General features: G+C 42.8%; 3 protein-coding genes across 12 annotated transcripts in view; 1 reads left to right on the plus strand and 2 right to left on the minus strand.

The window, feature by feature from the left end:
- Positions 1–17647, plus strand: part of KANSL1L (KAT8 regulatory NSL complex subunit 1 like) — a 59979-nt gene extending 42332 nt beyond the window's left edge. For 5 of the 8 annotated variants that reach the window (XM_056495902.1, XM_056495904.1, XM_056495901.1 and 2 more), the window contains exons 7-15: positions 902–1064; positions 2710–2820; positions 3210–3344; positions 5655–5779; positions 7225–7349; positions 8157–8211; positions 13595–13707; positions 15154–15307; positions 15898–17647. In XM_056495902.1, coding sequence (XP_056351877.1) covers positions 902–1064; positions 2710–2820; positions 3210–3344; positions 5655–5779; positions 7225–7349; positions 8157–8211; positions 13595–13707; positions 15154–15307; positions 15898–16146 — 1230 coding nt within the window. In that variant the 3' untranslated portion in view covers positions 16147–17647. Of the gene's footprint in view, positions 1–901; positions 1065–2709; positions 2821–3209; positions 3345–5654; positions 5780–7224; positions 7350–8156; positions 8212–13594; positions 13712–15153; positions 15308–15897 lie in introns of those variants that run through there. The other 3 variants (XR_008840913.1, XM_056495909.1, XM_056495906.1) reach the window with 3 other exon arrangements.
- A 3867-nt stretch (positions 17648–21514) lies between these two features.
- Positions 21515–27211, minus strand: RPE (ribulose-5-phosphate-3-epimerase). Its single transcript, XM_056495910.1, has 6 exons — positions 23836–27211; positions 23633–23712; positions 23411–23550; positions 22733–22867; positions 22504–22590; positions 21515–22079 (listed from the first exon to the last, which is right to left on the minus strand). Exons 1-6 carry the CDS (start codon positions 24030–24032, stop codon positions 21957–21959), a joined length of 762 nt encoding a protein of 253 aa, XP_056351885.1. The 5' UTR covers positions 24033–27211; the 3' UTR covers positions 21515–21956.
- The window catches only part of UNC80 (unc-80 homolog, NALCN channel complex subunit), a 121045-nt gene continuing 120550 nt past the window's right edge, over positions 27211–27705 (minus strand). For all 3 annotated transcript variants that reach the window (XM_056495900.1, XM_056495898.1, XM_056495899.1), the window contains one exon: positions 27211–27515. In XM_056495900.1, coding sequence (XP_056351875.1) covers positions 27233–27515 — 283 coding nt within the window. In that variant the 3' untranslated portion in view covers positions 27211–27232. The remainder of the gene's footprint in view (positions 27516–27705) is intronic.

The following is a 27705-nucleotide window of genomic DNA, read 5'->3' on the forward strand; positions in this document are numbered from 1 at the left end:
TGTCAGTATCTTTGGGATTACTACCACAAGTATCCAGTAAGAAAGAAGCTTATGCCACATTATTTTCCTGAAGTACTTTTTGTAGCACAATCTGAAACACAGATTGCTAATTGCTGCTGTATCATCACATTTAATTCTTTCCTTCTGTCTCATAGAGCTCAGTCTGTGGCCTGCACTCTGCTGCTTATTCCTGCCCATTTTCACCCTGCCTTTTCCCTCAGGCCTGCTACCTCACATCTACCAGTTCTGTGCCATCCAGCATTCTACCTTCCATACTTTAACAAGCTTTGCAGCCAAGCAGCTTTCTTTGCACATCTCCTCTTTCTAGTATTTCCTGTTACTACCTATTAATCAGTTCTTAATGCATTCCTCTTTGTGTTTATTGCTGTATAACTTCTTTCTGTTATCTGATGTTTAAATTTTAACAAGGTGAAGATTTGTATAGTTTCTCGCATTAAAATGTGTGTGCTCAATGTGCCTAGAGATACTGATGCTAAGAATCTTACTGGGGAAATAAATTAATGAGAACTCTGTCTGGTGTTAGGTTTGTTTGTGCATTTATATCATGCCTGTTATCCTGGAATCAAATTTTAAGGGGTGTTTGTCTGTCATCTGATACATCAAAATAATGATTGGAAACAGTTAGATTTTATCTGAAAGCTTTGACAGCTGTTTCCTAGTCCTAATTGAAGGAGCAGTTTGTATGCTTTGTATTGTGTCCATAGTAAGTGAAGGTAAGTCATATTTAGACTATCTGGAGATTGTTGGAATATTCTTCCCATTCACATATTAAAGTGTCTCTCACTGAGTTGTTGGTTTGTTGATTTTTTTCCTCTTCTAGTCTAATTTGAAGAACATGAATAAAGGAAATATTAACCTTTGTTTCTGTGTATTCTTGCAGACCTTCCCATCTAGAGATGCCTCCTTTCCATATAAAACTCAGTTGCCATGTGTGGTGCCAGCCTCCACTTACAGCAGCAGTGAGTACAGCACAGAATCTAAAATCCTAGATTATGTGCAAGAGCTGGACTCTTCCTTCCATCCAGTCTTGTCATTTCCTTCAGGTAAGTAATGCCATGACTCTTAACAGAATGGTTGTGCTTGTGACAGCTGTAGAGGTTGTGGACTAACTTGTCTTTTCAATGATTTTTCAGGACTTAGTTCTCTTAACAGAAAGCTTCACACTGTCAAAATACATGAGTTTAGACTAAATTAAAATCTTGACTTCATCCTGACTTTTGAAAAAAAGATTTCTCATACCAGCAGTGTGCTTACAGCCGTGAAAGACTGGTCATGAAAAAAAGTGCTTGGGTTTTTCATCATGTGTCTGATTGAGTCAGTGTTAGTCCTTTAGAGATGGTTGTGTTGTTTTCATAAGTGACTTACTTTCTGTTTAGGCCCTTTGGACTAGGTCTAAAAAGCTTTATTTAGGTTTTCTAATTATCTTTGTGGCAGCCAGCCTTTTTGATTATCTTTGAAGTTTTATGGTTTCTTGTCATCTGATCTTTTAGTCTTTTTGGACTGTAATGTAGATGGGACTCAGCCCTGAAATTAGTGCAGGTGCAGCTTGACAAAATGACAGCCTAAATGCTGTTATCAGCAGAAGGGATGGAATTTTTGTGGGATTTTCTTGTTTTAGGAAGAATCTGTTTCCAGGTAGTTACTGACCAGTACAGGAATTATGCTGTTCTGGAGGCTTCTTTGCCAGAATAAATCTGAAGATGAAGCTGGGACTTCCACAGAGCTGCACAAATAATCAAACCCACTGTCTTCCCAGAATGATAGTGTAGACCTCCAGCCTTGTATTAGGAAGTCAGGAATTAACTTAAGGCTGGGTTTTGGAGAACTTGTCACTGGCCTGTAGAGCAGACCCAAGTGTGGACATGGACTCTAGAGAAAGCCTCAACTCTGGCAGTTTGCACCCTATGTATGGGTTAAAGAGGAGATTATTGTAGGAGCAGAGAGGAGAAATGAGACACTCACACCAAGAGTGCAAAAGCAAACATCCTGGTCAGCAGAACTCTGTTGTGGACAGAAAAACATCACCTAAATCTTTCTTCTTGTAAAGACAGTCATTTCCCCTGTGACTCTGACAGCACAGCTGGACCCCAGGGGTTTAGACATCTGTTCAAGGACAGGCTGTGCCCCTTGTGTTTATCCTTACATCCTTCTTAAGGGAGACTGGAGGGATGTAGCAATAACATTGACCTTTTGTTTTCTCAGTAAAAGCTTTGTCATCATAAAAATCCTAAAAACCTTTGGTCATTGATGTGGCTACTGTTGGACACTTTGCCAGGCTAATTCTGCATTAGAACTTCTGTTAGAAAATTACATTGCCCTGCTGTAGACTTTTCCAGGAAAATGGAGAGGGAATGTACCTTGAAAATACCTATAGGTTCCCAGCAGTAACAAATTCCAAAAGCATGAATTACTTGTATCCAAAAGGCTGAACTGAAGCCTGTTCACATTACAGAAGTGTAGTGTGTGCTCTCTGCTGTGTTGGGTTTTGTGCAGGAGCTGGTCAAGAGGGAAGACCCCAGTCTTATTCTTACTCAATACCCTCCAGGGTCTGTTTCAGTCCTTAGCAGTATTGCTCACAGATTATGTTGAATGGGTGAATCAATTCCTAGACTTCTAATGATCATGGATAATTCATTGGCTCAGAGGTTCCATCTTTCTAATACAGATGCTGTTCCTTTTTCTTATTAGATATTCCTCTTCACATATACTTTGAAACATTATTGAGGAGGGATGACATCAAAGGAGAACCTGCTGATACCTCATCTTTAGGAGGGGAGATTAAAGTATCTGCTGACAATGGTATGTAAAGAAAAATATTTTAGTATTTGCAAGGCCATTTTTTCATTCATTTGTCAGTATTTTCTGCCATGAAGAGGTTCAGTTTATGAACTTGTCACAAGCAGGTTATCAGAGAAGGTAACTGAATATGGCTTTAGGTGGAAGAGGAATCTCTTCTAAGACCACAGTGCCAGGTTCTCCTTAATTGCACTGAGATGATCCTACCAGAGCTGTAGGAGGATACTACAAATGAGGGGAGTGTGGACCAGGTGCCAGACTGCAATCCTGTTACTGTTTGGATTCTATCAGAATTTTGGGGCTGTTATAAATAGTTCAGCAGTTGAGATTTCCTGTAAATTGTACTGATGAAAAGTAATTTCTCAACTTGATGCATGCTTTTTTTGTTACAGACTATTATCCACATGTTTCTGTCAAACAGTGGAGCAGTGGCTGTTTGTCTAATTCCAAATCTCAGTTGGTGTTAGGAACACCTGACCAGCTGTCAGAAGGAAGAAAGAAAAGGCATTTAAGTGAGACAGCAGTAGGTAAGAGAAAAACAGCATTGCAAGAGGCTAGTACATCTTTTAAAATATGTGCTGTATGAATAACGCTGGGCTCTGAGAATTAAAAGTTGTTTCAAAAAAGAATACTGTTATGAAACTTATGAAGAAACAGACTTAGAACACCATGAAAATAATCTGCTGTTTTAAATGTATAGTAATCATCTTTCTTCTTAAGTCTACATACAGAATGAGACAAGCTGCTGTATTTTATTTCTGAACTGCTCAGCAGTTCAACTGTGTTCTTCTAATACTGGGTGTCATTCTTAATATGAGAGGGGTTTTTTTAATAGTAGTCAGTGAAACAGACATTGCAAAGTTATCTATTGAGTCATGTGCCCAATGAAACATTTACTATTCCTGGCATCTTTGTCCACTGTATTTCATTTGTTGTGTTCTGTCATTTGTGGTCCTGGATCCCTTCCAGACTTCTAAGAGGACTTGTGGATAGCCAGTTCTTACTGGTTTTTTTCCCGTGTTACCTTTCTGTTTTAAGCCACTGAATCTCTACCCCAGCACCTGGTAGATTAATAGGTAGTGCCCTAAAAGTTCTGTAGAATAATGTGATAACATAGGGATAAAAAATTTAACATACTACTGTTAAGATAAATGGCATCTTACCTCTCCAGGCTGTTAGAATGTAAAACCTCACAGATTCTGTTACAGATTTATTTATGTAACTTTTGGAGAATATTTGGTAAAATTGTTTGCAAAGCATTTGAAGAAAACAAGTCTCTGAGCAAGAGGGGAAGCCATATTAGTTTAAAATTTCCCTTAGGAAAGAGTGAAAAGGTATAAATGATCAGTTAACATTGTGGAAAAATTAACTGCTGGTGCATATCCAGACGAAACTGATAGTGTAATCTCTCACTAGAGGTGGAGATACAGGAGGGGATGAATTAATAAAAAATCATGATGTAGGATTAAACCCCAAAACTCACAATCCACAACCCAACTAATTAGAAAGTTTTAGGAGAGAATAAAAGCTGTTTGGGGGCAGACTGAAAACTGCTTGATGAGGGCTGTCCTTTGAATCCTTCCTCTTAAAGAGTATAGCCCTGCTTTTGCTGTACAGCCTTCTCTTACACTGTGCCTGAGTCCAACAGGTGCTGTGTCCTGTCCTCTTTCACCACCAGTGATCCTGTTTTCCATGCTCCCCTGACCACTTGCTGGTCCCCAAAAGGTGGATGCTGACACAGTATTACTCAGTTGCCCTAAGTCTGGTGGTAAACACTGAAATCAACAACTGGAGTTACTTGGGAGCACTGTTAAGAGAGAAAACATCTTGCTATAAACCTTTTGAAGTTACCATTAATCTTCTGACAATAGTATTTAGTTTTTTTGTAAATGGAACCAAGAAAGCAATCTTTTATCATGAGGATCATCCCAGTGCCAGAAAACTATTCTGTGGTGCATTCATGAGTAGGAGCACAAGTTCTAGCTTATTAGTGCTATGGTGTAGTACTACATATTTATTCCTAATTTGGGCTCTATCTAGGAGAAATTATCCATGAGGACGGCCAGCCTAATGAGCAAGGCCAAAAATAAAAGCTGTGTGCCAGGGAATTACAGAACTGCCTGGGAGGTGTTAGTTCATGACCTGGACCCAGCTTGTGCAATACAGTCTTTAGGATCAGTTTTAGCTCCTTTTCCATGTTGGAATACACTCATTCTTTTTGTTCATTGGTATATTCAGTTTGAGTTCTCCTTTCTTACTGGAAATTAGGTCGAAGGAAAGCAGAACAGTTGGTTAAATTATGAATCCCACTAAATGCTGCTTATACTGGGACTGAATGGGAATAAACAGAAATTACAATTTGTCTGGAACAGTGAATCAGAAGAAGCCCACTATTGGTTTGGAGATCTATACTGATTTTGTTGTTACCCTTGCTGCCAGTTTTGTCATTTATGAAGGAAGAAACAGTCAGGGAGAAATGAGATGCACTCCAACTAGAGAAGTGCTACTAGGGAACACGGAGAATCTAAGTCAGATTGCATTTGCTGTGTGTATAGTCTATGACAATTCCTGGAAAAAAAAAAGTCAGGATTTGCCCATAAATCCCTGGTTCCATGGGAAGAAATCCTTCATGGAATAAGAGAGATGAGTTTTATGGAGCAACAATGACAGGATGAATAGCAAGTGTTTATTTAGATGGCTTTTTTTAGTATCCAGTAAATTTTAAGTGGCTCACTGTGGGCTTCTAGAAATGACTTTACTATTAGTGTGTGGAAAAATTTCTGCAGTCTACTAGCCAACAGCTGGTATGTTTTGTTTGTTGCTGTTTTTTGTGACAGGCGAAAGTAGCTCTCAGTTTGAGACATTCTCCTTCCAACATGCAGAGCCTGAGTCCCACAACAGCTTTACTCCCACGAGCAGTGGCAGTGCCATGTCTCGGCCCACCCACAGCACTTCATCACAGGTAAACCAAAAATGTGTCACTGTCTCAGCTGAAATATCAACAGAGAGTCCTGCAAATTAATAATCCAAAGCCTTTCACATGCCTTTTACATCTGGAAAAGTGTCCTGTGACAGTGCAGAGCATTTCTGCAGTGAAATAAATGGTTTACATTAAATGATGTGTTCCAGATTGAGTATGTGGTGTTTCTAAAAGAGATACTTGCTTGTAAAAGAATTTTGCAGATCATATAACTGGAGTGTGAGTTTGATTTATTGGCATTGTGCCTTTTTTTTTCCAAATTTCATTAAATACACTGGGATTTATGTTCCCAGTTTTACACTAGGGCACTTAGGATCCTTTTTTCTTGGTGCAGCTATATAAAATTGCCTCATGGTGCAAATAGAGTCAGAAAATTTGTCAACTCTCATTTTCCCTGTTTAAAACCCTTTGTGCAGAAATACAGGCAGAGTCCCTGGTATATAATTTGCTGAGGAGCAGCAGAACTCTGGCTCAGTTTACAGAAACACACTGTTTTACTGGAATTAATGGAAAATTCACAACAATAATTCAGATTCAGGTCCCATGGTTTTGCTAAGCCTAGTGGTATACTGGTGCTCTGTAAGTCATCATGTTTTAATGCAGAGTTGAGTTTAAATGTGTCCCACATACTTTAGACAACACATACTCCTTTATTCCCTTGTTATAAATACAAACTTTCTCAAATAATAAAATAAATGCTATATGTATAATGTTAAAATAACTTTGCTATAAAAATACAGTTTTTATTTCTGCTATTAACAAAACTTAAACAGAGTAGTGAAATAGCTGATATAGTTATAATTAAACTATACTTATAATTGAACTGCCTGTTTAGTTAGAATAACATCCAGTAAACATGTGATAAAAACTCTACTGCTAATATGCCAAGTATCAGCACTTACCATCCAAAAAAAGTAGACCAAGGCCCAAACTGAAGGTAATAATAAGAATAAACTAAAACCACAGCCAAAAAACACACATGCTGTAAAACAACAAGCCCAAAAAATAGCCATACTAAACAATTCCTAGAATATGTAAGCTAGTTTGTAAAAAAAAAAAATTAAAAATGCATAATAGTTTATAAATACACAGCAGGCTGATAATAATAAAAAACTATTTTAAAAGTGACTCCAAAGATACTGTGTGCTCTTGGCTGAATGTCAAGCAGTCAGCCATTAACCCTTTGCTTTATTATCTCTGTTTCCTGTTGTCTTTTATTAAACTTTTTAAATTTTACCAAAAAAGTGAACCTTGTTTTTCACACCCTTGAGTTGATCATCATCAAAGAACACATAAATGAGCACTTCAGAATACTCTGTTTCCAGTAAAGTTCAGGCTTTCTCCTTGTGAAGTTCTAATGTTTCTCTGCTAGCGTGCATTTCCTATGACTGGAGCTGACGTCCTCTTATGTTGATTCTGTTATTCAGCATAACTCCAGGAGGAGATTGAGAAGTGAGAGCTCCTATGATATAGACAACATTGTTATTCCCATGTCACTGGTGGCACCATCAAAGTTGGAGAAACTACAGTACAAAGAAATCCTTACTCCAAGGTTTGTTCACAACCTCTTTAATTGCAAAGACATGAAAACGAACATGAGAACATTAACTGATAATATAATTTACACAGAGTTAGGAAATGTTGTAATATTAAAGATAATCTTTTCATGCACTTGGATTTTTATCTGTGCATTTCAGTTCATGTGGCTGAAGTGGTGGGAAGACTGGACAGCTGATAGCACAGGAAAAATAGTCTGATATACACAGGGATGTGGCAGATGCACAGACTGCTAAAAATAGAAGTGGATTTATATAATCTTAATTGTAGTTATGGCCTTTAATAACTTTTAATTTAATAATAATAAAATAAGGCTGACAAGCTCTGAATGGTTTTTTGGTCTTTTTTGTGTGTTCATAAGAAAGTAGTATACTATTTTTTGTGAATTAACAGAAATGAATTTAGCAATTTTTTTTCAAATTTAGCCATTCTGATACACAGAGTAAGCTTATTTCTTTCCATACAGTGTAGGCCTTCAATCCATGACTCTGGAGGTCTTTTTGCCCTTTGTTTTAGAAAGAGAACATCTTTAGATTTCAAAAGCAGGGTAATTGGTCTCCTCTGCCTACTCCAGTGTCTTAAGTGCTAAATGTACTTATGTTCTTTAAATCCATAATATGTATTTGCTTTTTTATTGTCTTTTAAGTTGAAAAATATTATTACAACTGTATTGGATATCATAAAGACTGTGTTAGGAACAGAAAAGGTTAGATACCTTGTTGGGAAAGGAAAACATAAATTTCAGCCATCTGTTATCATCAGCACCTTAAACTTAGTTTGATTTTCTTTGTCTCGTTTCTAGCTGGAGAGTTGTTGAACTTCAACCTTTAGAAAAATCTCAAACAGATGAAGAAGAGGTAGGCTGTATTTTAATTAAACCACTAGGTTTATTTAAAGTAGATACAATATATAATTGGGTAATTGGTGTGTACTTTCTGAAAACACTGACTTCATACAAATCCCAGTAAGTTTCAAGTTTCAAAAATAAAGTGTTAAGTGTCAGCTTGTGAAAATGTGTCTTACCTCTACCATGGAAGATAGAAATGCAAGTATACCATTAACATTCCTTGTTCATTGTTTGTGTGGCTCTTAACCCCTTGCTGCTGCATAGTCAGCACTTCCAAAGGGTCCCTTGGGTCAGGCTGTGCCACCCATTCCTGAGCACTGGAATGCTGCCTCTCCCAGTGGGATTGTCTTCTGGGGCCACTTTCAGAGTGCTGTCCCTCCCTCATCCTCACCTTCCATGGCCAGTTCCCATGGCATGCTGCTGATCAGGCATCTTGCCTGTGGGTCCAGCAAGTTTCCTCAGTTTCCTTTTCAGTATTTGTTTTCTTGCAACCCTCCTGGTGGGAGCAAACTTTTCTGCATTGTCAGGAACAACATAACCTTCAGCATTTCCTGCCTGCCTGTTGAGCTAAGTTTGCAAATCATGGGCTAGTTTTGCTTCCTCCAGACGTAGGAATTTACCTTTTTCTTCAGGCAATGTCCATGGACTTTGCAGTTGGGGGATCCCTTTCTCCCTTAATCAGGAGTTTGAGGCATTTCCTAACCTCAGGGTGAATGTACCAGCAAGTCTGGTCTCTAGGCTGATTTTCTGTCTTTTCGATCTTTTTGTGGCTTCTTTTCCAGAAACCTGTCAGTTTTGCTGTGCTTTGGACATCTTTAATCTCCCTCCAGTCTCTGCTACTATCACCAATTGTAACTGTAGGACTTTTATTCCTGCCTTTATCCACAATATCTGTTCTTGAGCTGCTGTTTGAGAGAACCTCTAAAGCAGAGGTTTAGTTGCCATAGCAGTAGGAAAAGATGGCATTTAGCTAGCAGTGCAGAAGGTTACATTAAACTCAGTAAACAAACCATTATGTCACTCCCTTGGGGTAGAAAATATGCCCTCCACAAAGGCATGAACTTCCTCAGAGGTTTACTAGGTCTGTAGCTACCTGCTCCATAACTTTTCTTTTAGGAGAACATCATGGTCTCAACTTCTTACCTGGTGTGGTTGCACTTACCTGGCAGCACACTCTTGGGTTGGAAGGAAGAGAAAAGCTTACTTTGTCCCTGCCTTTTCCATTGCACTTGAGAAATTCCTGTGAAATCTGTGGTGAAATTTATGTCACTTCCACCCACTGACTTGTGGGTTAGTACTATCCCAGCCAGCAGGAAACATGCCTGTCCTTCCTTTGTACTGAGAAGGTCAAATTCCACACACAGGAGAACTCTCCTGCAAGGAGATTTAATTAAACCATTTGGAGAATAACTAATAAAGGCAGCAAGGGCACTCTGTCCCTTGAGTATCTACTGTTCATTGCTGTCTTCATCCTGAGGGGCAGGAGTGAAGAATTTCAACAGTGATTTGTATTCAGGGCTTTGAGGAACTTGCATGGGATCAGTGGATTTCTTGTTTAGATTTCAGATCCCATAGAGATGACTTGTGCTTTTAGTGTATTTTGCTGGAGGGTCTTCAAGGTCTCTCTCTGAAGTTCATGGGCTAATGTCTGAATTAGAAGCCCACCCAGTATATTTGTGTTTGGCATGATTCTCAATACTGTATGATTCATCCTCTGGCCAGGAAATCACTCGAGTTAACAATACAGCAGCTTTGCCTCCTGCTGTGGCCCACTGCTTCTGTATCATCTGTCAGCTACTGGGTGGAATGAGGGGGAGAGATGTCAGACAGAGAAAAATGCTAATGATCTTGTTTGTGTAAATCATCCATTGCCAATTTCCCCTTTTCTTTTGGGATCATGTTAATTAGGTTGGATGTTTCTCAGAGTACTTAGAAAAGGTGATCAATCATAATTGTTCAACTTCCTCTAGCTTTGAGCCAAGTTACATTTGCTACTGAGTAAGCTTGTAAAAAGACATGAGAAACAGCACCATTACCTGTTGGTATTTTCTGCACTCATGCTCTGCCACTCTTGAAATCACTTCATGTGCTAAGGTCAGGGCAAGCTTCAGTAGGTCATACACGTAACACAAGGGAAGGAAAAATATACTTTCTGCTTTTATATAAAATGCTCTCTTTCTTTATTTCACTGCATAGTAGCCTGTGGTGGTGTTGGAAATTATATAACTTTTAAAAATGTTTTGTGGTACTACATAAGAGTTTCTTTACTTCTCTCTCTTGTGCTTAGCTAAATTTAAAACTTCAGAGTTGTCCTTTTGTCAAGCAGTAGTCAGAGATTTCTGCCACTGGATAACTTTTTTCTTCATCTTAGTTGTTTTCATCATCTTAATCTTTGTCTTCTCTGTCTTCTTCATATAGAGGTTTTAAATGCAACAGCCCCTATCCATGCAATAGACCCGGCATCCAACATTTACTAAATTACAAATAAATTTGGGGTCCCCAGTTTGTCGTGCTCCACGTGAGTCATACTTTTGAGGATGGGAACTCAGCACTTTCTGGGAATCAGGCCTATTCATTGTGCTTTTGAGAACAAAAAGCTTACCTTTTATGGGTGCATTTTTGTTTCTGGAAATTTTGCCTTATAAGAACAAAATCGGCAATGCAGAAGTTAATCTACTATCTATGTCTGCTGTATTACTTGTTCTAAAAATACTTTCTGGAAATAGAACATTTGAGTTTCCTGGTTTGCATGTATGAATTTGCAGTTTTATTGCTTTAAGGCATGGGAGGGTGTGGCACAGGTTTTCCTGTTTTGGTTTGGTTTTAATTTGTTTTTCCTGGTTAAAGCTTCTGAAAAAGCGCAGTTGTAATGTTCAAGTTTATTTTGTAGTTGTTTTAGTAATGACAAATTCTTTGGAGAAATTCCTTGTGCAACTAGTTTTGCATAAGTGTTTTCATGGTCTATGACTCAGAGTTTCCTGTGGAGCCAAAGAGCGAAACACAGATTTTTGTTGTTTTGAGAACCTTTCAGAAATATTCCTGATGCTGTTCAACATTAATGCACAGTGTGTTGCAGTGTCATGGGGGGATCCAAAGCTTAGTTTTCTTTGAGTGAAATCATTAGACATGCCTCCCAAGCAGGCTTCCCCATAGCCTTTTCTCTCAACATCACTGCCAGATCCACCTACTGAGGAATGACACTTCTTTTGTCCTTTTTCAAACTAACCCTAGTGAGGAAAACCCACCAAATTTCTCCTGTTGCAGAACTTTAATTTAGTTGTTACAGGGAATGCTGGGAAGCAGCAGAGGTTGTAATAACCAAGTAGAGACCTTTTATTCTGATGTCATGAAATTTCTATCCATAGAACAGATAATTTTTACATAAGAAAATTTACTGTTCAAAAGAATAGGGTAAAACTAATTTTAAATAAACAAGGGGTTAAATGTGCTATCACCAGCTATGGAAAGCAAACAAGGCTTATTTTTCTGTATTTTTCAAAACCCTCCACTTGGAGAGGAATATGGACTTCAATTTTTGAATGGAAACTTAAAAATTAAATCTCTTCCCAGCATGAAAAGTTTTGGCAACTTGCTAAGAGAAGTATTTTCAAAATCCTGTTTTTCTTTCTAAATTATCTTTTGTTTCCACTTCAAAGGAAATCCGAGCACAGAAAAATCCTGAATTTTCCCCAAGAGAAAAACACTTTTGTAGTTCATAAAATTCTCACTTTCATGCTGTACATCATTGACCTTGGAAAGACAGAATGTGAACTGAGATGTAGCCCTGTTTGGATCCTCTCCAAGTGACAGAGCTGATGAATTTCAGAGAGAGCAGGAAGCCCATTAAGTTCACTTGAAAGGAAACCAGCAGCTAACAAAGTGGTTTGTGTTTAACATAAATAAATAAAAGCAATGAAGGAGCCTTCAGCAAGGAGTGATGAGATGAGCAAACTAAGCAGCCTGCTTGTTCTTGTTGAGTGCTGGGCTGAGGAGGAGCTGGGCAGCCACAGTTCTACAAATGGGTGTGATCCTGTGTCTGATTCCAATCCACATGAAGCCTTTGGCATCACACTGATGGGTTGTGATACTTTGCCATTGTACACATTGTGGCTGTGCATCACTTTGGTGCTGAGGGACTCAATCTGGGATGGCTTCCACAGAAACACGATGAAGTGGAGCACTGCCAGTGCCTCTGTGGCACTGCCTGGCACTGCAGTGAGGACCATGCATTTGGTTCTCTATTTTGTACAGGATAAATGGTGTTACTTGTACAACACCACTGAGGATTTTGCCTTAAAAAAAAAATGCAGTTTATTTTCCATGACCTTCTGAATTATTAAAGTATAATTCTTGTCTAGGATTGAGCTGGCAGTGCAGCTTCACAACTCCTATGACCAGGAATTGTTCTTTCCAAGAATTTCTCAGCTTTTGAGCTGGGACTAGCTGGCATAAAATCTGTGGCTGAAGCATTCAAATACTGCTGCCAACCTCAGCTTTTTAGGTGAACTTTGAATGGGTTGGAGCACTTTGAAACAACTGTGAGCTGTACTGGAGGGATCCAGCCAAGAACTCCCCTGCCATCAGGGGAGCAAGGGGGAAGGGCAGCAAAGTGCTGTTTTGGCTAAGGAACAAACTTCACGGTGTATTCAACTGGTGGTGAACAAACTTCCTGCCATCAGAGAAACAAAGATGGTACTTTCACAGTGAAAGTTGAGTGCAATAGCTGCATCTTTTACCTAAAAAGCTGTTCCTTGTTTTACTACAAACAGGTAAAGTACTTGCATTAGGGCTGGTTTAAGCTGTCGGTGGGATCCTGCAAACCTTTGGGTAAGAAATAGTATCTTGAAAGCAGAAGGCATTTTCTGCTTGGTTTCACAGCAGGAATGTGGCACCTCAGGTTCACTGAATTCCTCTCTGTGGAGTTATCAAAGTCCTTGGTGATCTCAAACCTATTTCTCAGTGGTTAAAGAGCACCTGGCAAATCCTGCTGCTTCCCAGCCTCCTCCTAAAGCAATCTCTGGAAACTGTTGGAATTTTTGTTTGTTTTTATTACGTACTTTTAACACTGCCTTAATTTGCAAATGAATACTTGTCCTCTAAATTTTCTGCCTCTCACCACAGAGAAAAATGTGTTAGTTGCAGAGAGGGGGTCTAAGTTCTATATCCATTCAGATTAAACACAGACATGTAAAGAAATAAAGCTAAAATGACAGCATCCCATACACCAGAGCTCTCATAAACTGAATGCATGTAAATGTGCCTTTGTAGTGAAAGCATGCATTGTGTTGCCTCTCCTTGTTTGTTGACTAGTCCTTTGCAGAATTATATGTAATAGAGGTTGGTGTTGTTTTCAGTGGTGTTGATAATGACAGCTCTCCCTGTGTCTGTTGCAGGCAGAAGACCTGTCAGACAAAGCTTTTTCCTTGCGCCACGCCAAGTACGAAGAACGAGAGCGTGCGAGGTGGTCGCTGTGGGAGCAGAGCCACTGGCCCAGGAGGAACAGCAGGCAGGTGTATTGGCTTTGATCAGAGCCTTCCTATTGAACCTGGTGTGGGTTGTGGTACAGGAGTGTCAGAAATGCTGTCACAGAAGTTTGGAAATGAGGGCACCATTAATTAATTCATCAGGGACAGTACCAGGTATGTTTAACTTTGTGGCTGGTAAGGGAAAGCAGTGCTGAGGCATGCATACTTTCAGAAATTGGGCATGTTAGTAACCTGGCATTACTAAAAATATCTTCCTCCCTCACTGAACACAGAGCTCTGCTAGACTGCCACTCCCAGTTACTATGACTTTAGCCAGTTTGTCCTTCTTCACTCACTGACTCAAATTAAATTCCAGATGTGTTACTGAAGGGTCCTGGGCTGTGCCAGGGGCCTTACACTTTGAACCATTCACACAATGGCTTTCTTTCTCACAGGCCAGAACTCATCAGATTGAAATATAACCACTAAAAGTCTTGCAAAAAGTAGTGGATATCAGAACAAATGTCATAGAACTGCATCTGCAGTTTGGCCATGAGAAAATACTTCCCATAAATAATTTCACAATCTGCCAGGGCAAAAAGCAGCCTATGAATGTTGGGATAACTTTTTCTGCTATTTATTACATGCTTATGTCTACTCTTGTCTGAAAGTGAACCATGACACTAGGAATAAATAGCCAAAGATAGCTTTTTTAATGCAGGATAAAAATAGAGCTAAGCCATCTCGAGGAATTTCATTTTAAGCAATTTTGAACATAAAACCTCCCAACTTTAGAAAGTGTACTAAAAAATAAAAAGTATGTATGTACCTTAATTTTGAAACTCTGAACTCCTTGATAAAATCTTAGCGTTGCTTGAATTCAGAAGTAAACTGCTCATGAGCAAGGTCAGGCTTCCACCTGGAATTTCAGATGGATCCCATTATTTTATATCTAGTTTAAATTTCTGTTAAAAGTGAGGTTAAAACTTTTAATCTTACTACATTTTTGATTGCTTTGCACTTGAGTCCAGAGCAGAAGAGGTACAGGGGTGCCCAAGGTCTTGTCTCTTGAGTTGCATTTGGCACAGTGCTGACAGTGCAGTTTGGACCCCATGGGCTCCTGTGGGTGATGCTGCTCTGAGTGGAGCAGCCTGTGACTCACTCATTTCTTTTGTCCAAAATCACAGTTCTGGTGAGCATGTGGAGCAAGATGCAGAGTGGGATCAGTCACTAGCTGTCTGCAGCCAGCCTGTGCCTGTCCCACTCATTTTATCCACTTCGTTCCTCCACATAGTCCTTTGCTTTGGCTACAGCCAGCAAGGTCAAGAATCACACCAGTTTTCCTCTGCTCTTTTGGTTTAAGCAAGCAGAATGGAGTGTAGCGTGCATGGAGAAACTGAACACTTTGAAAAGAAAATGTGAACTGCTCATGGCAATGTGAAATATCAGGGAGTAACTCTTAAAACTTGTTTCTGATTCTGCACTAGGTCTTACAGCAAAAATGCTGATGGTCGACACAGCCAGGACTCAGTGCAGAAGGATCATTGCACTGCTGACCCTGCTTCTGACCCAGCTTCAGAAACACACAGCTCTGTTTGTGCAGGGATGGCACCACTCTGCAGGGAGAGCCAGGAAGAGAAGGTGGGTGCTTCCAATAGCTTCCAGGTCTGGTCAGTTCTTCAGTGACAGCAAAGAAACCTGAAGATACTCTCCTGTCTCACTGATCAGAATCTCAGGTTGTCACCCAAGTTAATGTGCAATGAATGTAGTACTCCTGTTTAGAACTACATTGCTGAGCTTTATAAATTAACTCCAGATCTGTCAACAAGTATAAGTTTCATTGCTCAGTGAATGTTTTTGAGGCAAATATGGAAGGATTTGGTTCAGTCTGGGGTTTTTTCAGGGGTGTTGGCCAAGGTTCCAGACTGGCCTGGTCATTAGGGGTTCAGGCATCCTGATGGTCTGGCATTGTGGAAAAGAGTATCCTTGCCTCTTCAGGGGTAATCTATTATTAGTTCAAAATCTTATGCAGCCAGCTTACATCTTGGTGCCTGGCAGTGTTGTGTTCTTTATCTGAAGAGCCCTGCAAACACTGTAAAGAAAGACACTTGTTTGTTACTTGATAGCACATGATTCTGCACACAGTTAATCAGTTCAGACTTAACTAAAATCCCTTTTTATCCTCTATACTCTTTTTCCACCCTCACTCCTACTCTTCTGCTTCCTTTCAGTCTGGGCTGTGGGAACTTCGAGTTTTTCCACTAAAAGATGAAGAGGTAGAAGCTTTACTGTGCCAAGATCAAGTAACGAATCAGACTGAAATGTCAAGTGCAACTTTCCCCAGCAGCTCTCCCTGCACTCCAGGCACACCCACTGCTTTGCCAGACAATGGCTATCCACCAAGAAAACAATCTACCCAAGAGTCAGAAGACTGCAAAAGCACTTGCCTAGGAAGCAACAGTACAAGGAAACAAAGGTGACAGGGAATAATGTGGTTCATTAAGAAAGCCAATTAAGGTGGAGAGAAGTGTAAGGTAAAATCTCTCGTTCACACAACATATGACAGCACAATTCAAATCCTTTATGTTAGCTGCATATAATATATTTTCTTTCTTGCTTTGTAACAGGCAGGATAAATCCCAAAGACAACACTTTCTTCTTCCTGAACCCCAAGAGAAAGTAATTATTTCAAGCTGGAAGTCTAATATTCCCAATGTCGGGAGTGGGCGCACATAAATTGCTGGCACCATTCACTTTCTGTTGTCATATTGCCACATTTGTCAATAATCATCCTTTTCTGTTTGTTTGTTTTCAAATGCATATCTGGTTCTAGTGGACTCTGGTGCAGCAGGAGATGCTGTCAACCTTATCCAACAACTTCAACTGAACACAGAAAAACTACTTGAAAATAGTGGGGATAAGTGTTAGCCTCAGATTATTTTCCTGTGTGGCATGACCATGGGGCAAAAACCTGTCTCTCTAACTGCATTTGTAAGGTAAGGCTAGGTGAGAACCAGCAGCTCAAACCAAGGGGTCTGGAAGCCTTGCATTTATCTTAAGTCATGTAGTCAGCTCTCAGTAGTGCTAGGGCATATTTCATATTGAAGTCCTCAAGCAATAAGGTAGAAGTAGCCCACTGCATTGCCATAGTCAATGTATCTGACACTCAGAAAGCAGGGTCTCTACTTCAGGCCTGTGGGGAGGGAGAGACAGGAGGAAAGAGGGGTCGAGCCAAATCAGTGACACAGCCCATGGAATGCTGTGGTTTGGATCATCTTACTTCCTTAGTCCTTCAGTAGCTAATGAGGCTCATAATACTTTGCTTTAATATGTTAAAGTCTTGTTCCAATTTTTGTACAGTGCCTTTTAAGAGTCTCGTAAGTATGCCAACATTTGGTGACTAGCTGGAAAGGAAAAGATGATTAATGTCTTGAAGAGCAATAAAAAAAAAGCCCCAAAGCTTTCCATTGTGATTCTGGGTAGATTTTGCATTTCCCAATGCATTCACAGTGAGAAAACAAAGGCAAGTTGTTTAAACTTGCATCTAAATAGCATAGTTTGGAATGTATCTGCAATCCCAAGAGGTATTAACAAAGATTAAACATTGAATGTAGGTATAATCCATCACCAGGCAGTTTTTCTGTGTAGGACAGTTGAAGGCAATTTAATAGGAGTCTCTGTTTTTTGTGCAGTTTTCTTCCATGTGTAATATCTGGAATGGCACTGGACAGATGACCCAGTTTTAGTGTCAATTTATTTTTTTGGTCAAAATTACAGGAAATACACACTGGGCATATGAAAACAGTTCAGTAAAGTTTCAACACTACAACCTATTGCTACATTGTAGTTTATTGCACATTCTGATTATTTTTTTAAACACTTTTTTAACACTGGTTTGTCTTAAACTTGAATCTTGCCTCAATGTCTGATACAATAATCTTTGATGCAAGGTTGGTTTTTTAATTAAAAGTTATTTCTATATATGTTGTATAAAGTCTGAATTTGATGGCTTTTTAGAAGTGAAGTAGCAGGAATACTTCCTCTTGGCATAGAGCTCTGCTTGGCCTTCAAACCTACTGCAGCTTTGCTGTGATACTGATGCTGTGAGGCCAAGGGCCCCCTCAGTGCCTCAGTACAGAGCTGTGTGTTGCCCTCTCTCTTGCCCTGCAGTGCATCTGATTTCAGATAAAGGTTTCTGAAAGGTCAGTGTCTCAGATGTTTTGCAGGTCTTTTCCATACCCCTGTCTCCTCCTCAGGAAGCCTGACCTGACCAGCCCTCACCCAGCTTTGTTGTAAGGTATGGGCTTCCTGTGTTGTCTGGTCCCTGGGGCAGAGGGAGGAATTCCTATGTTTTAGGAGAGGGGACAGACCAAGTAAACCAGCCAGGCAGGCCAGCTGCCTTCCATGTCCTGAAAGTGCTGCCAAGAAGTGGAAGTACAATCCAGTCTGTTACAGGAGGGTGGAAACAGAAGGGTTTTTAAAAGGAGCCCAAAGACCCCCTGTGTCACAGGAGCTGGGTTATCCCAGTTTGGTCAGCCTGGGGAGGTGCAGAGCATCCCTGCACTGCAGTCCAGGTCCCATCATGGGACAGCCCTGGTATGAGCTACAGCAGCTGCTGGGTACCTTGTCCACTGCAGGGCTGCAGAGGCAGGCAGTGCTCTGAGGAAGGGGAACCACATTTCTCTGTCCCCTCTTGTGTGTCCTTGTCAGCCCTTGTGGGAACTTGGTATTGCTTCATGACAGCAATAAAAGGGTAGTTAAAGAAAGGCACAAGACAGAAGCAACATGTCTTGTTTGGTTGTTACCCTAGTCCACTGATGGCAGAAATCTTTCCTCCAACAGCTGCCTCAGCTGGCTAGGCCTGTGACAGCAAACTGGCTGCTGGAGCACAGTGCCAGAGCTGTTCATCCTCCCAGTGCCAGTGCAGGGCTGTTCCATGCAGTGGTGTGCACAGGGCTCTGCCATCAGCTGAGCAGGATGTGTGTGGTAGGCCCCCCTTCCAGTGGGAAGGGGGCCAGGAACAGGCTGCATTTCGCCCAGCACCTGCCTGCCTTCAGCGTCCCTCCATCTGGCAGGGCCAGGTGGGCAGTGCTGCGTGCATGGCAAGTGAGATGGTTCTCAAGGAGCTGCAGACCTGTGCCCTGCCTTCTCTGTGTCTTGGCTCCAGACAGGGAGGCACTTGATTTTCAGCAGGCCCATTTCTGTACTGGGACAGGGTTAAAGCATTTGCAGAACTCAACCTGATTCCAGGACCAGCCCTCTCATTTGTCCCTTGACTGCAAGCAGCTGCAATCAGCACTGGTACACTGGTTTACTGCCTGCAGCCAGTGTCCTGGCACAGCTGGGCTCCCACATCCAGACAGTTCAGTTTTGTATGAATGCTCATGTAATGAGGCTGTACCTGTTGTGGGAGCAGGCTAAGGCATCAGGGCCAGGCTCATCCCTGAAGCCATAAAACGTGCAGAATCCCCTGCTTGTTTCCATTCATTTTCAAAGTTTTAAACAGAAAATGAAACGCCAGACAAAACCCAACCTCTCTTTGGCTGTTAAGCTGTGAAAACAGCTGTTAGTGCTGCTCCTACTGCTGTGGCTGAAAGGTATTACAAAGACTGACTCTGAAAAACCAACTTAAAACATAATGCAGCAAAGCCCCCCCACACATGAAAGTGGGTGTTTGCAGCTGCACAAAGCCATTTCCCATGTGCTTTATTTACCATGTTCAATTGAGGCTTTTTTTTTTTTTTTTAACACCATTTATGCTCTGCTTCCTGCTGCTGTGAGGGTTTAAAATGCTTCATCTCTGCATCCAGGACCTTAATGGCATGTAAGTACAAATAAGAATTTTTAAACCCTATTAAAACTGAGCTCTGTGTGTGTCTCCTGCAGTGTTTTATCTCACTCAGGGTTGTGGGCTGTACCAGCCTGTGCAGCACGTGTGCAAGCCCAGCATGACTCGGCTCTGAGTTGTTTTCATCCTGTTTTCCAGTTCAGACAGACCTGTGCTGTCAGATCACTCTGGACCACTCTAGACCACGTGCCTCAATACAACAAGGCTGTGCTCTCCTTTATTGTTGAAACCTTATCAGAGGATTGCAACATCTAATGGGCCTGGGGTTTATTCAGCCCTGGGGAAACCATGCAAGCAGCTCTCTGGGTTTTCATGTCAGCACTCAGTTCCAGTCCTGGGACTCAAGGCTTGTTACTGAGTACAGAAGGGCAGGCCCCAAACAAATCACTTCTGTAAATGGACACAGGTGAGAAACTGAAACAGTCTTAAGCATTAAAGAACAAGAATCATCCATTATTGTGACTTCATGGACACAGTCACTAACAGATTTAACCTTAGATGTGTAAAAGCTGTTACAGCAGGAGTCACCTGCATAAACCCCCCTGGGTGGGATTCAGACAGAAGCAATAAAGTAATTTTACTTCCTGGGTGTAATGTCTCCCACAAGACTCCTAACCCGAGTCAATGCAAGTGCCAACTTGCCATCCTTAAAACAATTACAAAATGGCTGCAGCCTCTGAACAGAGAACATACCATAAGGTTTCACAGAGCCTAGTACCATCGATTAACCAGCACAACTTGGATGTCACCCCCAAATTAATTAGGAAAAAAGCAAAAATAATTTGATTACCCTTTCAATTCAGCTTACATCTACTGCAGGAGGTTGGTATACTACAGCTGTTGTCCTACTGCTTTCAACAGCATGAAAAGCCAGACTCCACATCCTGAACTAGCATTTTCATCGCAGCTGCTGCCTGTCCAGCCTGTATTTTAGCTACCAGAGCCATGATTGTTTGTCCATGCATACATAAACTCTATGCTGGTTCTTTTCAGAAGCATGGATAAGCTACTCTAGCACACACCCAACAGCCCTTGGGACTGTAGCCTTTCATGGCCAAGCTTGCTTTTGGCAAACCTCTTCTGTGAAATACCTTTCAGTACAATAGGTCCTGACAACTCCATTTTTCTTGTGCTAGTTACCAAATGGGGTTGCAAGTGGAAACAGGAAGCAGTGTTTGTTCACCTAAACCACAATTAACCACGCAGAGAAAATGTGGCAGTTCAACTGAGATACTTGTCTGCAGTGTCTGAACTAGCCTTAGCTCCTCCTGCTTACCAAGGGCAGTGGCTCAGAAGGGCTGTACCAGCTGCTGAGCCTCCTGACCTGGCACCCCAAGGTAGCAGACTGTCTGCAACCCTTCTGTAACTGCAACTCAAAGGGAAAAACACCACACAGAATCCCATGAAACACTTAAGAGCCAACAATGCTAATTAGAGCCATGGGAGACAGGTCTACCAAAACACAGCCTGCTGAGTCTTCCTCTGGAGCACTGTAACTCACCTCTTCTGTGCCAAACAGGCCAGGCCTGTGGACACAGCAAATTGAAGGTCTGAGAACTACCTGGTTCCACAAGCTCCTTTTACAGACCCAACTCCAGGCATTTCAATCCACATTATCTCCTCAGCAGTTACCCTTCCTGTATGTTACCATCTTAAACTTTACTCAGATGATATACAAACCAAGGAGATTGTGGAGCAAGATAAGATAAGATTACTTATCTGAAGAGTATTAAAGCAACATTCTTCTGAGGAATTCCACCACTTCCGCAAATTTGAGACACAGCTGTCTTAACTGGCTATTTGAAAGGTGAGAGAAGATACTCCCCGCTTTGTGATCTGCTAAAGATGCTGCACTGACTTACTTAGGTTTCTATAGGCCAAGTACTTCCAGTGCAATAGAGCAAAGGACAGGAACATTTCTCCATCACTGGGATTTATTTTAGCCCTCTCAAGCTGCATTTTCCCTAAACTTACTTCTAAACCCAGTCATGACAGTCAGCTTGAAGAACTTAACACACCAAGGAAGGGGTGTTTAATGCAGTAGTGGAAAAGTTTTGTAGGAATGTACAGATCAAATGACAAAATACAGACAGCAGAAGGCAGTTTGATTAAGAGTCTTCCACAAGAGAGATTCTTGTGGCAATGCTACACTCTTCTAGCAAGCAACAAACTGACTGCAGTTCAATCCAGTCAGCATTAGAGGTCGTGCCACAAAATTAGCCTCCACAAAATCAAGAGACAGGTTCAAACCATTGCATTTCCAACCCTGAAAGACAGCTAGAGTGTTTCTCACTGCTGCTCGCTTGACTGCAGTGAAGGAATGATTCCTCTGTTCAGCAGCAGGAAGTTTCTGTAGTTGGTGTTCATCCAGCCCTCACTTATGCATGAGAAGAGGGTTCTCCTGCATGCCCAGAGCCTTGTGGAACACAGCTTGGGCAGGTCTCATCGGTCCAGACTGCGCTTCTGGGCTGCTTCTGAACACACATTCCTCAGGAGGTTGATCACAGACCTGGGGTCTGCGCTCTTCATGATGGCGCTGCCAGACACAATCATATTGGCACCTGCCTGGAAGACATCAAACACCTGCTCAGTCACGTGGAACAGAGCCACTGCCTGCAGCTTGCTTGTAAAACACGAGCTGGTGAGTTCTGTGTGTGCAAACAAGCCAGATGCAGGTGACACACCTCTAAATACAACCCCAAATCAAGTTCAGAAAACACAAATTCAAAACTTCCCCAAATATGTGACTTCTTCATTACATTGCTCCTGTTTACACTAACATAAAAGAAACAAACTTCTTTAGCTTAGAGGTGGCTTTAATAGCCACTATTTTAAAAAAAGGGCAGAAGATTAGACCTCAGATTTTAATATTAAATGTGTTTTATGGTTCCTTCTTAAAATTAAAAATTTCTCCTAAGTTTTATTTTCTGGAAGTTGATAAGTCTCTCAGCACAATGACTGAGAATGCTGCTCTGCTGCAACCTCTTACCTCTGCACACTTATGGATGGTGTCAGGCCCAACTCCTCCATCCACTTCTATATCCAAGGAGGGAAACTGTGTCCTCAGCCACTGAACCTGAGGAACCAGATAAAAATGTGGGCACTGAGTCTCCACCCTACAGCTTCTTATGCAACTAGACAAGGTTTATCTACTTTACCACTATAGTTCCTACCGTTAATTAGCTTTTAGCTCAATAAATAAGAGAAACATAGTTTACCTTTGGCATCATGTCTTCCATAAATTTCTGTCCTCCGAACCCAGGTTCTACCGTCATCACCAAAGCCATGTCTATCTGATTGGCCCAAGGTGCCAAGTGTTCAACTGTAGTGCCAGGCTTGATGGCCAAGCCAACCTGCACGAAAGGAAGCCAAATCCAAGTGCACCTTAGGATTAGTGCACCTCAGGGCAAGGCTGGCCTGAGCTCAGGACAGATTCCTAGGAAGGTAATTACGCAACTGTGTCATGGCAGGAAGAACAGGCTTCTTTACTTAAAAATTCCAAATTTCCTTCACCAAAACTGAAGACTGACTTCATTCACAGTGTGTTAGGGCTGCATGTGACAATCCTAGACCACCTGAAGTGAGTTTTTCATAAAATCACGGCATCAAAATACCTTGAGTTGGAAGGGACCTACAAGGCTCGTAGAGGCCAACTTCTGTTCCTGCACAGACACCCACCAATCCCACCCTGTGCCTGAGAGCGGCATCGAAACACTGCTGGAGCTCTGGCCACCTTGGGGCTGTGACCATTCCCTGGGCAGCCTGACCACCTTTTCCAGATACAGCCCGGCACAGCTGCAGGCCGTTCCCTCGGGTGCTATCACCGCTCACATCAGCACCTCCCGGCAAGGCGGCGTTAACTCAGCTAAGCTGAGCGCAGCGTGCACTCCCCTCACCTTCATCCCATTCTCCCGAATGTCCTTTATCAGCGCCCCGGGATTGTCTGTCGCTTCTAGATGGAAGGTGTACTGGTTCGCACCAGCGACTGCCATGGGCTTCACCCACTGCTCGGGCGCGGCCACCATCATGTGCATGTCTGCAAGAGGAGAGCGACGGGCAGTGGGGCCGAGCCCCGCCGCCGGAGCGGAGCGGAGCGGCCCGCAGCCCCCGGCCCTTACCGAAGAAGGGCTCCTGGCCCAGCCGCTTGCGCAGGCTCTCCACGACGGGGTGGCCGAAGGTGATGTTCGGGACGAAGTGTCTTGGGGCCGAAGAGAGAGACGCGCCCGCCCGCAGGTTACCCCGTGCCGGCCGGGAGGGACGGGCCGCTCCGCCCGCCCCCCGCGCCCCCGGCCCGGCCGCTCCCGCCCGTCCCCGGCGTTACCCGTCCATTACATCCAGGTGCAGGTAGTCGGCCCCGCAGTCCAGCATGCGGCTGCACTCGGCGCCCAGCGCCGCCAGGTCGCTGTTGAGGATGGAGGGCCCGATCCGACACCCCGACGCCATCGCTGCCGCCGCGGCTGCTGCCGGGACGGAGGGAGGGCAGGGACGGGGGCCGGGCCGGGGCGGTGCCGCCGCCATCTTGGGGCCGCTGCTCCGCCCTCCCGGCCGCGCTCCCCAACCGGTCCCACACAACAACAGCAACAGTAGTAATAACCCTTGTGTCGGTGGTTCTGAGTTCCCAGCGCAGTGTGGTATGCCCCCGCCAATGCACAGGTGCAGAGCCAGAGCCACAGCCCGTTTCCGCAACAGCCCCGCACCAGGCGGGGAGCAGAGAGGTAAACATTAACATGCTGTGGGGATAAACCGCGTATTGAAACCCTTCAGAGCGCCGCAAACCGACCGTGTTACGCAACAGGCTCAAACACAGAACTCTGTCCTTTGCCGTCGTTCCTTTGTATTTAATCCTCGCGACAACGTTTGCATAAAATGCTGAGGCAAGGGGAGCGACTGACACGCGGACGGGACAGGCACAGCCGGACATCGCTGAACACGACATGCGCTTAAGGCTCTAACACTATGGAAAGCAGCATCGTATGTCTTCACAGCGGAGATAACACCGGTTCTGGCACCGAGATACTGGAGGAAAGCACGAACCAGCTAAAGTACTTGGAATGCCACTCATTAAACGCAACTGATACGACAGAAAAACGCATGGGAAATCAGGGTGACGGGCTGGCCTGTCTGTGCCATCTCCCAACAATCAGTCCACAAAACCAAAGCCAGCTGCCCAGCCACCTGCATAAAACTACATTGCAGATTACATCATTTATAAGTTGCATTGATTTCTAGTAGGGTAGACATTAAAAAGAGGCATTTTAGTCCTTGCTATGGCTTACTACTGTGGATTCACCTGTGACAGTAGAAACTTGAAAGTTACATACACTGAATTAAATAAAGGAAATAAATCACAGTTGTTTTGTCACCTGTAGAGTAGAGTTCTGTGGGAAGGCCTCTACTTTTCATTAAGGAAGATGCTTCCTCATTTTCTGGAGAAAAGGTCACTCTGTAAAGTGCACCATGAATTCTGTAGGTGTTGTGTCCCAGCAGTTTACTTGGCTCATGTCTGAAGCTTTCCTGCCTCTCAGACTGCCAGTGACCAAGTCTACCTTGGGACTTGAAAGTGAAGCTGTGGGGTTGTTTTAATTTGTGCGTCAGTGTTAGTAATAAAACTTAACATCTGGAATTCAGCAATTCTTGGAGTGACCTCTGAGCTAGGAGCTAATCTAGAGCAGCATCCTACAGGTAGCTGGCACTGGCTGCAGTGCACTAAGAAGGTAAAAGCAGTGCAGCATGTTTGGATCAGCAGAGGGAACAGTTTGTTATTCAGGACATCCTTGGGACACTGTCACCTCTGTTACAGGACCAGGTGCCCTTTGGAGCTGCATTAGAGCAACACCTGTACATTATATAGCCCCATATATGTGGGGGATATAGGTGGTGCACTATAAAAATAATTGCTTTTTCAGCCCTGCTGTTCCCAAGACATGCTGAGATTCTCTCACCAACAGAGTGGTAGCAGAGCATGCTCAGCACCTGTGAGAAAAATGGCTTTTGCTCTCTTCAGAGGTTTAACATGAGCAAGTTGCCTGCCCACACTGGTGTGGCAGCTCCTGTCAAATGTGAGCATTTGGCAAATGCCAGTGCAGCCTAAGGCTCTGTGGGCTTCCCAGGCTGAAACCTGCTGTCAGGGGTGCAGTTAATTGTCTCAGCCCCAGGAAAACCTGTGTGCTGCACTAGAGCAGCCAGACAGCTGTCCACAGGGTACAGCTATTTCAGAGCCAGTGAGGAGAGCTGCAAGTCCTTTCTCTGGAGATGGCTAGAAGGAGATCATTTCCCTCCTTTGTAAGGCTGGTTATGATGTGTGTGTCCAAATTGCAAGCCCTCAGGAGCCAAAGTGGTGATTAGCACGTTTTAGATACTCTCAGGGTGATCCAAAACATTTTCTTCTGCACCATAATGACATGATAATAAACTCCAGTTAGTCTAACATGAGCCAGAAAAGGCAGTGTGTGATTCCCAAGGGTATCTTTGGGCATTGCTGATGATTTCATGGTTTGTTTCACAGCTATTTTGCAGTTTGCCTGTCAGCAGCTAATGGCTAAATTCACATTTCAGTGTAATTCCATGATGCTGCAGCAAAACCCCTTAACTCAGCTTTGACTTCAGCTGATCCCCCCAGGGATCTCCACCTTCTATAAATGTTACATACATTTATCTAATACTTGCAGCCATGAACATTACATACATAAAATGGAACTTTTTAAAATACAATCTCAGCATGCCAAAAATAGATTCTTTCATCAAGTTTCTGCCCTGCAATATCCATCTTTTGTTTACAATGTGCATATATATTTATATATATAGTAACATGAAAATACCATATATAAATATTTACTTTAAATCTACATACATCCAACAGCATCGGGGGAGCAGCTGCTTGGGACCAGAAGGTCCACACATTCCAGATGCAGTTTCTTGGAGTTTTTTTTTTAATCTGTGAGGATGAATAGCTCAGTACATTAAAGCAGGACAGTGTGGGCTGTTTATACCACCTGCAGACCACTCAGCCCCTGCCCATCTGTGTCTGTGCACAAACAGGCATTCCTGCACTTAAGGTATATACTGTATTTAGTTTTGCAGAGCAAATATTTTTGTAGCACAAGGGCAATATTTTACAGAGTGGAATGGAACTAACAGACAAAAGTAAACTCAGCTAAAGTCTGCAGTGCCAAAAAAAAAAAAAAAAGTCTAATTGCTTTATGGTGCTTATCGTTGCTCTGCATGTTAGAATCAATGGTCCTAGGCTTGAGAAAATCAAGCTTTAGATTGGTACTTTCTGTCAGTGGTTTCACTGTTTTCAGGGAGTAAGAGCCTTGGATTCAGCTGCTGTATAGCCCTCCTCTCAAAAACACTACAAAAATAAATCTTGGGCACAGTCTCAGAAGAGACTTCTCTGTCTCGCTCAGTCCAACAGCCCATTACCCAGTGAGGCTGCTGATCACAGTACATGGCTGCCAGATCAGGGCTCCGTGGACCACGTTTGCCTACACACCCCTATCCTGAGAGTTCTGTACAATTCTTGGTTCCTGTGGTCCTGCCCTGAACTGAAAAGAGATCTCCCAAATAGAAATTTGCCAGTCTATAGCAAGCAGCTGCTAGCTATTTCCTGCTTTTGGATAATAAAGTGCTCTTGTTTTAATTAGTTACTATTTAGCAGGGAGCTCTTGAGGAAAAGTACACATTTCCTTCCCCCTCCCACTGCTGTCCTTCCCCAGGAGTTAAACGTGAGATTCATCCAGATCCACATCGGTCTCGCCGAGCTCCACGTGCGTGAAGCTGAAGTGAGCGGCCAGCAGAGGGTTCTCCGTGCCGCTGTCCTCGCTGATGTGCAGGACGGTGTCCCCGTGCTGCAGCAGGCTGGTGGTCTCCAGGCCAGCGTAGTCCTCGCTGTCGGAGAGCTGCGGGGGCGGCGTGCTCTGGGCTGTTGCTGGCCGGGACTCCGAGCCCTCCTCGTTTTCCTTCTGCTCAGCACAGAGTGCCTCGCTCTGCAGTTGAGGAGAGCTGGTGGTCAGGCTCAGAGAAAGCAGGAGGGAGAGGGGGGAAAAAAGGAAAGAAAGGTCTATAAAGTATTTTTTCATTCAGATATACATTTTACCCTAAAGAACCAAGCGCTTCCAGATTATAAATTCCTTAAAATTATACCTAACAATATATTTTTGCTGGTGAATCAAATTTACATCAGTGACCAGAA

This window comes from Oenanthe melanoleuca, chromosome 7 (assembly GCF_029582105.1).
Source record: "Oenanthe melanoleuca isolate GR-GAL-2019-014 chromosome 7, OMel1.0, whole genome shotgun sequence".
Lineage (NCBI taxonomy): Eukaryota > Metazoa > Chordata > Aves > Passeriformes > Muscicapidae > Oenanthe > Oenanthe melanoleuca.